Consider the following 14,948-nt stretch of genomic DNA (forward strand, 5'->3'; position numbering starts at 1 on the left):
TGTCCCGATTCAGCAAACTATTTCTTCTTTTTGATCATTGACATCCAAGTGCTATTTTTCCATTATTTCAGTTAAATTGCAGTGTCAGCGGCCGTGGTGGTTTTGGTAAAAATAAAAAAAAAAAAATGGAAATGTGGTGCCCCCACCATTAAGTTGGTGTAAAAACCCCCCCCCCCCCCCCCCCCCCCCCCAACCCCCAGTACACGTCTTGCATATAAGAAGATATTTAAATGCATTTCCTTAGTTCTCCTTATGAAACCAAACCCAACTAGTTCTCTGTATTCACATGGAGGAGAGAGATGTGGCTGTTACAGAGTACAGCTTTTTGAAGTGAAGGGAGAAGAGGGAAAGAGCTTAGCAGTCTCTTAAGAGTTTCCTCCCACTTCGTCTTTCTCTAGTGTCTTCCCCTTCCTCTTCTTGCCAAGAGCACAATTTGACCCAACTTTTAAAAGTGTGGACTTTTTCAAAAGCAACAGGAAGAGAAGTAAAAGGTCTACTGCTGTGCACTGCAATAGTACACAAGGAAACAAGTAGAGATGCAGTTCATTGAAATTCCTTCTCTGCCTTTCCTTTATGGTGTCAACAGTCATTAGTTTGGATTACCACATTTGTGATTCTAACTTTGCACAGTCAGTGTTCACTGCGTTGCACTGATGGAAGCGGAAGGTGGAAGGTGGAAGCTGTTTGAGGCCATGACATTTCTCTGTCCAGGGAGATAAATTGGTCTGCAGGTTATTTCTTAGAATCAGACAGAGCCAGAGGTAAAACGCTGTGCCGTCTCATTCAGTAATTCAGTGGCAGTTCTGTTCAGGAAATTTGGAGATGGACTATCCACAGGGAGCAGAACGATGTACTGCATCAAAAGCAGAGCCTCTTCTGCTCCCTTCTCGCCCTGTCTCTCTGTCTTTGGTTTCTTTTCCACTGACTAGTACAGTGCCCGTTCAAAATATGCCTGTTTGGAACGGGCCGATTGCTTTTTATTGAGTTTCCTCTTAGCGAAATGCTCTGAGTGAATTTAAGCTGGGCTTTTATTGTGAAAGGTAGAAAATGGCTTTTTATTGAGTTTCCTCTTAGCGAAATGCTCTGAGTGAATTTAAGATGGGCTTTTATTGTGAAGGGTGGACACGAAAGAGCCAGCGTTATGGAGGCGCTTTTTTCACATATAGTAAGACACATATATTACTACATATAGTAAGTAGTGTTTGTACTGTATGTCTGAGAAGGTTCTTGATGGATTCCCATAACAGATTAATCTGCTAATGCAAGCTATGAGTAAATTATGTCAAAAGGATTTCCTAGATGACCCCATGGTGGATCTATAAAACATGCTTATCTTTTTTTTGGACATAAATAGTAGTTTTATCTCTTTAAATGTAACCAACTGATATAAAGTGGTGTCAAAACAGACACATGCCTCAGAGATTTTGTCCATGGCTCTCAAAACAGTGTAATCGTATAGCATAGCATCCATGCTGGCATGGGCCAGACACTGACAGCTCGCTCCACCAAGTTACAAAGAATTCTGCCAAAACCCCAAATGAGCAAAGTCCTTCTGCTGCATCACTGCATGTTCTAGTCCATGCAGAAATAACTTTGTCTATGCGGGTATGTGTGCTGTCCTTGTGTCCTTGTGTGCAGAATGCATGTACTAAAGTGCATATCATATGATGATTTGTGTGTGAGGCTCTGTGCATGCAGGCATTTGTGAACATCTGTGTATGTTTTTGTGTGTATATGTGTGCGCACCATATCCTGTCTCTCGGCGGGGATTCTTCCTCTCTTCCTCAGCAAACAAAGTTTGCTGTCGTCAGTCCCACCAGACAAATCCTCTGTGGGATCGCTTGACTTTGTGGTTGTTTAAATACTTGCTTGGTGTTAAGTCGCAAGTTGTGCTACTGTAAATGATAGAAAAGCAATTGATACATATTTAGGTTCACAATATGGTGTATAACATAACAGAAATAGCTCAAATCAAAATGTAAGGCCCTGATACACAATGCACAAGGTGGGAAGGGATAAAGTCGTTCATTTTTCTATCTGTGACCCTGCACCAGAGATGTGGAAGCCATATCCAATAATCACAGACCTCTTTGTCCATGGCAGCAGAGGAGGAGAAAGTGAAAATGAATGTTCCCTGAAATATTGATGTTTCGCAGCAACACATCGAAGAAACCTACGATTTGACTCGTGAAGTTTGTGCTTAGTTTTCTTAGTCATTGTGTTTTTAATTGCAAATTTATGAGTGCAAGCTGTGTGTGTTGCTCTCAGCAGGGGTTGGATGCAGGTGGCTGTTTTTGCCATTTGTTATCGTGCCCTTTTCTGTGTTACTGAATCAAAACAAACAGTCCCGCAGTCAGAAGTCAGAAAACATTTGATTATAACTCAGCAAGGTGCATTAACTCCCCACTGAGAAAGTGCACTAATGGAACTAGATGTTATAGATTCCTGGTGACATTTATGTACTGCAAAGTAGAGGCAAGGCTATCCGTAACGTCTGTTTTTTATTCATTAAATCCCAGGCCCATGAGCAGTTTGAGGAACCCAAGCTGGAGGCTGTGAGGGAGAACAACGTGGAGCTGGTCCAGGACATCCTCAAGGAGCTCAACCCACTCACAAACAGGAGCCAGGCTGCCGACGAGCTGGTCCGCATCCTGAAGGAGCCGCACTTCCAGGTCTTGCATCTCACAGCCAACCATAGCTTTAATTAACAGGCACTCAGGCTAAACCTTTGATTACTTTTAAAAGTGATGTTCACGCTTAATGATGCATGTTGTGCTCGCATGGATTAGATTGATTCGGAGCTACAGTATGCATTTCAGTCTTTGTGGTGTCTGACAATAGCTCTGCGCAGACCAGAGCGAGAAGACCTGATTTGTGCAGTATATCATGATTCTATTATCATCTCACGAGTGCAAAAAGCCTATTTGTCATTGTCATCATCAGTGTTTGTGTCACCTTGCTGTCCTTTCTCACAGTCCCTCCTAGAGACCCATGATTCTGTGGCGTCCAAAAACTACGAGACACCCCCCCCCAGCCCCTGTTCCTTCATGGACGCAGCCCTCAACAACCAGCCCGTTCCCCCGGATGCAGTCAGGATGGTGGGCATCCGTAAGGTGTCGGGCGAGCACCTGGTAAGTCTGCTCAGTTAAGGAGCAACCCATTGTAATCAGCGAGGCAGGAAAGAGCCCTCCTGTAAATTGTGAACAGATTGAACTCCTCAATAAATGGTATGATTTGTGTTTTTGGAGCAGCACATGCACTCAGTATAATGAGATCTTTTTGTAGCATTGTTAAAAGATAAGCAAGTCAGATTTATACTGCCTTGTAGCACAACATAGGGGAGATTTATCTGCAGCATCTTGACATGTTGATTAATACCAAGGCCTCACTTGTAACTATTGTCTTCCTTTCTACCCATGCACTGTGGAGTCACTCATAGGCTTCTGAAATATCATTTAACCTTTAGCATGTAGGAAGTTACTTGTGCCACTGACTGTAATATACCTGTAACACCCTGAAATATATCTTTATTTAAACCTAAATATCTTCGTAGTGGAACAGTTGAAACAAGATATTGCTTGTTCACAACACTCACCTTTACCTCCACCCACTTGCCTCTTAAACTGCTGAGCAACGGAGAACATTGCAAGATTTACTGAAATAGTTCTAAAGGAGTTAAAATTTGTGTTTGTGTGATATAGATTTTCAGTTTTTCGTGTGTGTGTGTGTGTGTGTGTGTGTGTGTGTGCGCGTGCGTGCATGCGTGCATGTGTGTAGGGTGTGACGTTTCGAGTGGAGAGCGGCGAGCTGGTGATTGCCAGGATCCTCCATGGCGGCATGATTGACCAGCAAGGTCTGCTCCATGTGGGTGACATCATCAAGGAGGTGAATGGCAAGGAGGTGGGCAACGACCCCAAAGTGCTCCAGGAGATGCTGAAGGAGGCAAGTGGCAGCGTGGTGCTGAAGATCCTGCCCAGTTACCAGGAGCCACACACACCAAGACAGGTCAGCTTCATATTGCGCTTCACATTTGCACCATTAGACAATGTTGCAACTCAAACCAACCACCCAGCAAATAATAATAATTGGAAAGAAAGATACTTCAATGTGTAAAAATCTGTTCGTGAGAATGGATGCATACTGCTTATTTCCCTTTCGCGCTGGTTTAGGAGAGTTACCGCAACTCCTTGTGTTTGAAATGTCTTTGTGATCTTCCTCATTGAATCTCACACTCTTTCAAAGTAAAACACATTTTTGATCACCCATCCTAAAATAGATAATGTACAAAAAGTTCTGATTAGTTTGAAAGGATACTGTCATTTTCATCAGTAAAGTTAAGTGCCACCCACTGTCCTCCCTGGCATTCTCGCTGCTGCCTGTAACCTTGTATGCTTTGCCAAGAATCATGGATCTAATTCTATTGCGGTACACTGTAGATGACATTGCTTTTCAGTTTTGTCACTTATCCAAATGTAGAGTAATTTTCTGCTCATACATAATGGATCAATAATTGAAGTCTTCAAGAACAAGAAAGGAAAAAAAGGATGCCACAGACAGCTCATGACACTGCAGTCCTTGTCCTTTTCATTTTGTCCCTTCCGTCCATGGTTGTAAAGTTCACATGAGAACGTTTGTGGGCTCAATCAATCAATCAATCAACAGTTATTTATGTATAATTTTACAGCAACCAGCAGGTATCCAAAGGGCTCGCAAAAAGTAAAAAAAAAAGTTTCATAACAGCTGAAAGAATCATGTTGTAGTCGTGGCTCATCTTGGGTTATGCTAGCTAATGAACGCTAGCTTTCTAAGAGCCAGAGGAGGCTAGTCACGCTGACAATGTGACCCATTTTAGAGTGAGGGGAACTAGAAGGATTATGTTGCCAGGTGATGCCAATAGGATGGGTGGATATAGCACATCGGAGGACGCAGTACATGCAGCTCGAGATGTGTTGGGTACAAGGCTCTGTGACTGATTGGTCTCAGCAGAAGAGAAGAGGAACACTAGAGCTTGAAGAAGCCATGCCAAATGAATTCCTTACACTAGACCAAAATATACTAGAACATAATTTACAGGAAAATGATCAAGAGAGGGTTCATTTGCTTAGGATCATCAGCACAGAAATACATGTATTTGAAGCATATTATTGAAAAGTGAGTTTTCCACTGGATGAGAACTGATTTTTAGCCCACGAGCAATGTCGGTCAGTCGGTCAGACCACCACTTTGTCCAGACTGAAATATCTCTGTTGGATGGATTACCATGACATTTTGTACAGACATCTACAGGACATTAAGGATGTTTCTTACTGACTTTGGTGATCCCCTGACTTTTCTTCTTGCACCAGCTAGGTTGACATTTGTGGTTTTGAGTGAAAATGTCAAAAAAACTGTTTGGAAAGTGCTCTGCGCTGGCTGTGCCACTGTTTTCCTATGGGGATAGCAGAGGAGACAACTCGGAGGAAGTGCTACCCAAGGCATGGCACACCGCTCAAAATTGCCACCGAGCACTGCGCTCAAAGTTCAAATTATTTCAACTTTGACCTTGTTGCTGCTAAACTTTTCTAGGCGCAACTATGAAAGGAGGTTGCCTGAAGAAATGATGATGTATACCTGAATTGTGGTTTACTTTGCTTGCCTCTGTGTGCACAATGCTCTGTGCACTATCTTATGTTTTTACCTCAGATCATGTGTAGGCGGCTTTAGTGTTGTTGCATTATTCTTTTGGCTTTAAATTAGCCAAGATCAGATAATTCCCTCAGTCTGTCGAAGAACTGTGTAATCTTTGAAATGCAATGAAAACTATACCAGGACTGGAATTGGCAGGTTTACGTATGACAGCAGCTACTGTATACAGTAGTTGTAAAAAGCCGTTTTTTCCCCACTGTTCTTGTAAGACCTGTGGTAATTGAGGGCAGCAGCCATTTCTTAGGGTTATTCACAGTAAAGAGTGTGTTCTGAGTCATTGCTCTTTCGAAAATTTCACAAGGTGCATACTTTTTCCTGTAAGAAGACATTTCTACAGTTCCATAAGACCTTCGCTTTGTGAAGCCAGAGTGTACAAGTGTTTAGTTTTCCTTTTTTGTGGCACCAGCTCGAGATATTAAAGTGCCTACTTAAACACTTAATCGGCTATCAGTCCGAGATATTAAAGAATGATTTGGCTGTGCTCACACAGTGAAGTGCTGTGTAGGTGGATGAATTGCGATGATTAGAGTTGTTCGCAAAAGTTCTTGCTGAATGTAATCCAGCTGCCTGTGTTTCACGCCTTGAGCTTCGCATCACATGGTGACTAAACTCATCTGACAGCTCCCCTTAGCCATTTGAGAGAGAGAGAGAGAGAGAGAGAGAGAGAGAGAGAGAGTGTGTGTGTCTGTCCACTGTGTGCTTACAGGGGAATGAGACACACAAACAGTACAGTAAGGGCTGGCAGCCTTTTTTTATGTTCATGCATCAGTTCAGTACGAAAAAAGGCGTCAAGTGCAAGGGGGGATGGGATGGTTGCCATGGCTACAGATTTTGGCTCTTTTCTCTCTCTCTCTCTCTCTTTCTCTCTCTCTCTCTCTCTCTCTCTCTCTCTCTCTCTCTCTATATATATATATATATATATATTCTGTCTGTCTCTCAGACTCCTTGTCCTGTCCGTGGGGGTTGGGTGTGCGAGGCTGTTTCATGGTGACGGACACTTGCTCACCCAATCCATCTACCACAGATCATGTACTTTTCACACACCACACCAGAGATATTCCTAGGTATTCATTCCCACCCTGTTTTTTTCTATTCAAGCTGTATTTTCCGTCTCTCTGTTTTGACATCCATTACAGCAATTCAATTAACTGACACCTTCCCTCTTTTCAACATCTTTATCCATTAAGGCCTTTGTAAAGTGTCACTTTGACTACGACCCATCCCATGATAACCTGATTCCCTGTAAGGAAGCAGGGCTTGGCTTCAACAGTGGAGACATTCTGCAGATTTTCAACCAGGAGGACCTCAATTGGTGGCAGGTCAGTACAGCCCAAGATATTCAACATTCCTATTCATCAATTGACTGAAGAGTTCATATTCACCGGCTTGTTAGCTTGTTCCCTCATTATTTGTGTGTTTGCCTCACAGGCCTGCCACATAGAAGGAGGCAGTGCAGGTCTTATACCAAGCCAGCTGCTTGAGGAGAAGAGGAAAGCGTTTGTGAAGAGAGACCTGGAGCTTGCTACCACAGGTACACGGCTCAGCAGAGATGCACTTCTCAATATGCAGATTGGACACAGACTCCTCGCTGCACAAACACACAGGCAACAATGACAACATCTGTTCCTCTCCATATCATACAAGCATTTCATCTGGCGCCGGCTGCTTATCCTCCTCTCAGCTCTCCAGTATGCGACTCTGTCAGTGAGCACTGGAGAACTGGTAATGAGCATCGGTGTGACTGAGGCGGCCTGATCCAAACTGCTTCTTATTAAGCCGCAGCGTCTGATATTCACAAAGCCCTGAGGGTTGATTGAGGAGTGGTGATAAGACCCCCGTAAATACAAACCTGATGAATAATCATCTTCTCTCTTATGGGATGCGGGTGCTCCTTTTACATTTATCTACTTGGTGCAGAGTCCTTAGCAGCAAGAAAACAGGTGGTGAGTCACAGCCAGCAGCATGCCCTTCACTTGTGGAGGAGAGGAAGATGACAGCCCAACTGTACTGCCCTTGGAGCCTGGGAAGGACACATCTGTCGGCTATCACACTTTCCACATATTATACCAACTGAGAGCACGGTTTGAATAAAAACTAGTTGCTTTTTTTTTTTTGGATGGTGAGGTCTGAAATTGTTGATCATCCAATTCATATATTAAGAAAAAACACATAATTTAGCGCTCTGGCTGTAAGGTGCACACAGTATTTTGTGTCACAGCTTGATGGGTTGAATTCTGACATAATAATGAACAGCGGAGCTCATGTTTGCTTCTGTTTACATCTCTGTTCATAAGACGTTCTCCCCCCATGGGCTACAGTAAATAATCTGCCATATTGGACAGGCTGTCAGCAGATCGCCTAGTCACAGGTGTTCTCTGGCAGCAGACTGCTTGCATAGACTGATCAATATTGGTGCACAGTGCCACCTAGTGGGATCATCTCCCTATAGCCTTCTAATACTGGATTTATGACCCAGCAGTGCTTTCAAAGACATTTCACCTTGATAGAACATAATTTTGACTCTGTTTAAGTGGCAGAAAAGCGCCAAGATTGGAGCCTTTTAATTAAGTTTTGTGTGTTTCTGTCTGTCTCAGGTCCTCTATGTGCTGGGATGGGTGGTAAGAAGAAAAAAAAGATGATGTATCTGACTACCAAGAATGCAGGTAACTGACCTCACAAAGTACAGCACTGTTACATCTTTTTTATTCTGTACATCTCCTTAATTACTGGTTTCTGATTAGAATTTGATCGCCACGAGCTGCGGATATACGAAGAGGTTGCCAAGGTCCCGCCCTTTAGGAGGAAGACACTGGTTCTGATTGGTGCGCAGGGGGTCGGCCGTCGCAGTCTGAAAAACAAGCTGCTGGTGTCGGATCCCCAGCGCTATGCCACCACCATCCCCTGTGAGTGCAGCCATTCGTCATCACTCTAAACCACATACAATGATACAAAATGCATTCGGCATTTAGTACTTTTGTACTTTTGTTTGTTGTATTTGTTGCATACTGTGTCACTGTTGTCATTTTGGGTTCTGTAAGTAAATGTTTCTCTTCATCATCTTGGTTTCCAGTCTCTTATTGTTGAAGTTGGAATTCTTTTATATATATATATATATATATATATATATATATATATATATATATATATATTTATTTTTTTTTTTTTTTTTGTCATATTTTCCCCTTCTTTTTGTGTTTGTATCCCTGATTTTACCAGTTAGGGTGAATGTATTTCTGCCTTTTTTTTAATCCTTCAGTTACCTCCAGGAAACCGAAGGTGGATGAGAGGGATGGCCAGCTGTACTCCTTCATGACCCGCAGCGAAATGGACTGCGACATCAAAAATGGTCGTTTCTTGGAGCACGGCGAGTACGACGGGAACCTGTATGGCACTAAGATCAACTCTATACACGAGGTGATAGAAACAGGAAAGATCTGCATCCTGGACGTCAACCCACAGGTAGAGGCCTTCAGTCCTTGCTTCTGCTCCTCTGCCATCTGAACTTCTATCCATTTTTTGTATAAAATTCAATATTAAAACAAATGATGTACAGCTCATTGCTACTAAAGTATTTTCAGGCTCAGCGCATCACTAGTATTCATCTAAAGGGATCTCTTAATGATCAGCATTATTCACTGGAAAAACTCTGCTACTCTTATTTACATGCATTAGCTTAATACATTTGTAAGATGAAGATATAGTTTTATTTTACACATTCTCAGCTTCATAATTGCGTGCGCGTTTGAGTTATTCACACTGCTTGCTATGCAGTGATTGTAAAATGTCTCGCATGCGTTTGTTTTCCTCCGAAGGCTCTTAAAGTGCTGCGGACGTCAGAGTTCCTGCCCTATGTTGTCTTCATTGAAGCAACGGATTTTGAGGTTCTCAAAGCTATGAATAAGTCAGCAATTGAGTCAGGAGTGGTCACAAAACAGTTGACGGTAAGTTTGTGTTTTCTGAAAGGCCCTCATTCATCTCCTACTATGACCGATAAGGTCATACATAAACACACAGTTTGGAACAGTTTTGGTTATTTCACATTAACGATTGCTGTTTTGTCTGTGCTCTTCTCAATGGGTTGATTGTGAATTATATCAAAACTTGAATACTTACTTATTTATACTTTTACTTTAATACTTTGCATATTTAGTCACAAATGTAATAAAAGAAAATAAATAAATACTTTTAAAAGCAAGTTTTCAGGCCTGCGGTCCTACATTTAGAATCAACCAAATAGTAACATGTTGTACCCTGAAAGAGTTGGGCTGAAATGCATCACATGAAAGCTCATTTCATTAGTAATTAGAATACCAAATGTGTTTAATTTACTCAGCATAGCAAACAAGAACGTTTCATTTGTACCATTTCATGTAAACTAATTTGATTTCAGTTGCGCCCCAATTTCACAGTTTACTCTTCCATCCAAGTAATTGCCTGCTCATTGTATTTATTTTCACCTAATTGTCTCGCTGTCCGGCGCCATTCCCTGAGGTGCTCCCTATACAGGACTCTGAATTAAAGAGGACGGTGGACGAGAGCGAGCGCATTAAGCGGGCCTATGGACATTACTTTGACCTCTGCATCATAAACGACGGCCTGGAAGCGGCGTTCCGAAGTCTACGGTCGGCGCTGGAGAAACTGTCGACGGAGCAGCAGTGGGTGCCTGTCAGCTGGGTCTTCTGAAAGTCACCGAGATGGCTCTCCAGCAAGGTGCCAGGGCCACAGGTCGGAGGTCCGGGGACGGTTCGGTAGCTCCAGAGGGGCTGCCTCTATGCAGTCATCGGTGGTGGAGGTCTGTAGTGAAGGGCCGAGCGTCATGATTTAGTGCAAAGGACCAGCCTCATGTAGAGCGTTTTTTTGTACAAACCTATTGTTCCTCTGTTGAGACTTATGTCAAGTTGTACTTTATTTGTCAGAATTGGAATCATTTTATCGATATTTTGTTGAGAAGGATTTAGAGTTGATGATGAGGTTTAGTGCAATAGTGTGAGTGAGTGTGTGTGTATGTTATCATGAACGTGGAAATAGACTTAGGGTAAAGAATATGTATATAATATGCAGATAACAGTGCTCTATTGAAGGTTTTTTAGCCTTTCCTACTTAATGTAGTGTAATGTTTACATTGGATTGGTAGGACAGATTGGTGATGGGAAAGATACCAAATGTCATATTTGTGATAAAAACTCTATATTTTACCATTTGATCATACAGTATGATTGTTTGTGTTCAGAAATGTGCTTTATAATGTGCGTCTCTTAATTACTAATTTAAAAAACGAACAGCAATAGATAATTTTAAAGAAAAACATATACGTGCAATACATCTACTCACACAAATGAACACAGACACCGATGTATACATTAACACATATTGCATTACAGTCTCTTTTTGTTTTGTTTCCTTGTTAATGTTGATTACATTTGTACATTTGTTGTCCTATGCTGGTAAAGCGTCTGGTTTGTTTGACAGTGAGAGGACCCAGCGAGTGGATCCCAGTGTCCAACGACTGCCTGCTTGATTCTGTTGGAGTTATATTTGTAGCACTGAGAACAAACAACAAAAAATGAAGAAAAATAAGTAGCCTACAGTATGCACTGATTGTATAATGAAGGCAAACATATTATTTAACATTACAGGTTGGACAATAAATTTAAGTTGTCAATGTTTTTTTTGTTATTTTTGATGTACAAACAGTCAAATATTTATCAGTGGCTTCAAATTCATACTTACTTTTGCCTTAACATAGTTTAAAAGCCAAGGAAACACAATCACTGTACATGTTCCTTCTTAGAACATAGAGTAAAAATAATACTGGCAACTCATTTAATATTTATTTTCTTTTCGCTCAAACTTGTAAGTACTGTATTGTAATAAAGAGTATATAGTATAACATAGAGAAACACTTGGTGCTTTGATGATTTCTGCTGGTATGTAGATGCAGTTGGAAAACTACACTGTAGTTTTGATGTTAATATAAAAATGTATTAAAATTGGACATGCTGAGAATATCGCTTCACTGTCTACAGTTAATACTAATGCAAATTTATTTAAATCACAGCATAAAATAAATGGCAATACTATTTTTTTTATCTATACACAAAAAACAACAGAAATGGGAGTGTAGCCCGTGGATGCCTGGTGTAACCTCTGTGGCTGGTTATGGGTGCTGGATCAAGATTGTGGGGTTGGATGTAGAGGTCCCTGTGGGTGTCATCCAGTAATGAGGTGCCAGAGGCAGTGTTACTGGATACATCTCGTAGGCAGGTGGCGAGCCCCCAGGCCAAATACTTGTCAGCTTGGGGTCAAACTGCATGAAAGTCAAGTAAAATTGTACTATATTAACAGTTAATTTCAAAATTGTAGTAATATAGAAAGTTCATATGAGCCTGGGGCTCTAGATGGCTAACAGGAACAACACAGAGCATTTTTCAGTGTTGTGGGAATAGTTAATTTTGGGAAATCTGCTTATTGGCCTTCTTACTGAGCGTTATAGTAGATGGGAAGATTGATATGCTCGTGTCTGGAGAGTGGCATCAATCTTCTCATTTAATTGGAATTTATATATAATATTGATTGGAGAATTGTCATCCACTTCCAGAACCATAATATTGCTATGTCTCTTCTAGTCTGTGCTCATATATGTTAGGAATATTTATGAATAACAAGTAGTTTGTTTGCATTGATCCAATGACAGTAACTGACTGTAACGCACCAGTGAGTATGGTGGTGGGTGATCCACAGTGCTGTAGCGAGGAGGGAATCTGTCATAGCATCTGTCCTCTTCTGCCTGATCTTCAGACAAAGAAATTGTATAAACTGAAGATGTGTTGTCATCTTGCGGTGTTGGTATGGTGACGTCATATGCTGCTCTTTTCTTTTTTGTGTGCAGATAGAAGCAGAGGAGTACCACAGCTATGGACAGCATCAATGCTGGGAATCTAAGACATACATTTCCATCATTTCAAGACTTTATTGTTTTTTGTGGGGAGATTCATTCATGCTTGGAATTTTTTGACTACTTACAGATACTGAAAGATATTTACTACCACAGTCATGGCTGGAATGATGTCAACCTGCAGACATTACTGTGAGGGACAAAATCAACAACATAACTATGTGAAAAATAAGGCCTTCCATTGACAGTGTGACAAATCTTTGAAATGAGAATAATGTACACTGATCACTACATTTAATTTGCATCTGTATTCTGTTCTGAAATATAATGTTTAATTGTGTATTAGGTTTCTAGTTGTGGAAAAACATCTTTAGTATGAAATGTAATACTGTACAGAGTAAAAGAACAATACAAGCAGTCATACTGACAAAAATCAACTAGTGGGTGTGAGCTGTCATCACAGGATCTGATATGTCGTTACATCTTCGAGCCCACTGGAACAATTATATGAGACTAACAGTCCAATTGTAGGGTTGTGTGACCCTGCAACGATAATGCCACTTTCAAAACCTTTGAAAACTGCTCAGCAGTGTACAACTGGAAAGGTTATATCAAGACGTTAGGAGCGTAACAATTACCATGAATGACCAGCACACTGTTTGACTTTATGCTGTCTGAGTTTTACAGTTGACAGTGGACCTTCATCCTATAAATCTTTTGCTCCCTACAACTGTAAGGGAAAATAAATTGAATTCACACAATTCTAACATACGTTACCTTAATGACACAGAATTAGAGGATAACTGGATCATTATAGTACAGTGGGATGAGTCCTTACCTTATTAAAGAATCCAACACATATTGTACAGAAACTGTCCAGCCCTCAGGGTTGCTATCAAAGGATAATGTGTTACTTAGGGAAGGGCATAATCTGAAGAGCTTTTACAACATTAATGTCTTTTTTAAAGACACAGGACTTGGAGGTGTGCTTTGTCTCTTGCATATTTCTCGTGTATATTGAACAAAAACATGGATGAATCTTTTTTAACTCACTATTTACGACAGGAAACCATCAACCACGGCATTCCTCTGGGGTTAATTATTAGACCACTCTTATTCTTTTTCTACTTATGGTGTACAAACTGTGTCATAATAACCTACAAATAACAATTTTACATCTCTCCTAAATAATAACATCTGTAACCCATCTTTTTACTTTGCTTTTTGAAAAAAAAAAAAAAAACGACACTTTTTTGGGCAAATTTTAAGCTTGATTACATTTTTCCAAATTTATTTTAGTCGTGAGTATAAATGACTTTGTTTTGTAAATTACACCTGTTAAAAAGTAACCACAGTATTATTAAAACATGTAAACAATAAGTTTCCTTACTAAAATATTTTACCTTTTTTTTGTCAAAACATTTAACATTTAACTGGGTGCTCTTTGAAACTTCACTAGTTGTATCGTCAAATAGAGATATTCCTTTCCACACAGTGGATTGTTTACAGGTAGATTAATACTATACACAGTTGTCCCAATTGAAACATATAACCAAATACATGCACTAAAGTTATTGTAACCTGTATGGGCTCAAATAAGGGACAAAAAGATTTAGAGCTTGGGAAATAATGTTCAGAAAAAATGTTCACTGTCACAAAACTAAAGAAATTAAAGACCTTTTGAGGAATATCAACTGTGAGGTTACACAGTGTGAGGTTACACAAAGGTTTTCAACTTGTGGGTACAGATTCAAAGCAGAAAGTACATTTCATCCCATTACATTTTCTGCCGCTAGGGTGCGTCTAGATTTCTAGGCTACCGAAAATCATCATTCATCAAATAATTTCCTACACTTGCACAATCTTTAATTTCCCAAGCAGACGGGTATTATGAAAGCTAACTTACAACCACGTTTTGAAATAATTTCTGAACATCATTTCACAATGTCAAAATCTTATCGCCACTTATTTGATTCCAGATACCTGCCCTATGAGAAAAAGTACAGTATGTTCAGGCTAGAGGGTGTTTGAAGGGGAGCAGGATCAGGGTCGCTCTGAGTAAGGTGGGGGGTCTGTGTATGATGGTGGGTGTTCTGGATAGGATGGTGGTTCAAGCTGGAAAAGAGAAGAGGAGACATTTCATTACAGAGATGTTGCAGTTTAGTTGCTGATGATGAAATCTCTGACATCTTGTAAAACATTTTCAAGTAGAAAAAACACTTAAAAATGACATCCTTATCATAAATATAAATATACCTTGTACGGAGGAGGTGGACTGACATTTCCTGAGCAGTACACAGGAGGGGCTCTGTAAGGAGGTTGAAAATATGCATCATATATGTCCATCAGTTCCTCGTCTTCTTCTTCC

At 40.7% G+C, this 14,948-nt stretch overlaps 1 protein-coding gene across 4 annotated transcripts in view; it reads left to right on the plus strand.

Annotated features, from left to right (window-relative positions):
- mpp2b (membrane protein, palmitoylated 2b (MAGUK p55 subfamily member 2)) overlaps positions 1-13,347 on the plus strand; it is a 44,922-nt gene extending 31,575 nt beyond the window's left edge. For 2 of the 4 annotated variants that reach the window (XM_039787728.1, XM_039787726.1), the window contains 10 exons: positions 2,520-2,672; positions 2,976-3,131; positions 3,778-4,005; positions 6,873-7,004; positions 7,114-7,216; positions 8,280-8,348; positions 8,427-8,588; positions 8,942-9,144; positions 9,498-9,626; positions 10,192-11,691. In XM_039787728.1, coding sequence (XP_039643662.1) covers positions 2,520-2,672; positions 2,976-3,131; positions 3,778-4,005; positions 6,873-7,004; positions 7,114-7,216; positions 8,280-8,348; positions 8,427-8,588; positions 8,942-9,144; positions 9,498-9,626; positions 10,192-10,368 — 1,512 coding nt within the window. In that variant the 3' untranslated portion in view covers positions 10,369-11,691. Of the gene's footprint in view, positions 1-2,519; positions 2,673-2,975; positions 3,132-3,777; positions 4,006-6,872; positions 7,005-7,113; positions 7,217-8,279; positions 8,349-8,426; positions 8,589-8,941; positions 9,145-9,497; positions 9,627-10,191; positions 11,692-12,574 lie in introns of those variants that run through there. The other 2 variants (XR_005637792.1, XM_039787727.1) reach the window with 2 other exon arrangements.
- Positions 13,348-14,948: the final 1,601 nt, after the last annotated feature.

Source organism: Perca fluviatilis, chromosome 21 (assembly GCF_010015445.1).
Source record: "Perca fluviatilis chromosome 21, GENO_Pfluv_1.0, whole genome shotgun sequence".
NCBI classification, from domain to species: Eukaryota; Metazoa; Chordata; class Actinopteri; order Perciformes; family Percidae; genus Perca; species Perca fluviatilis.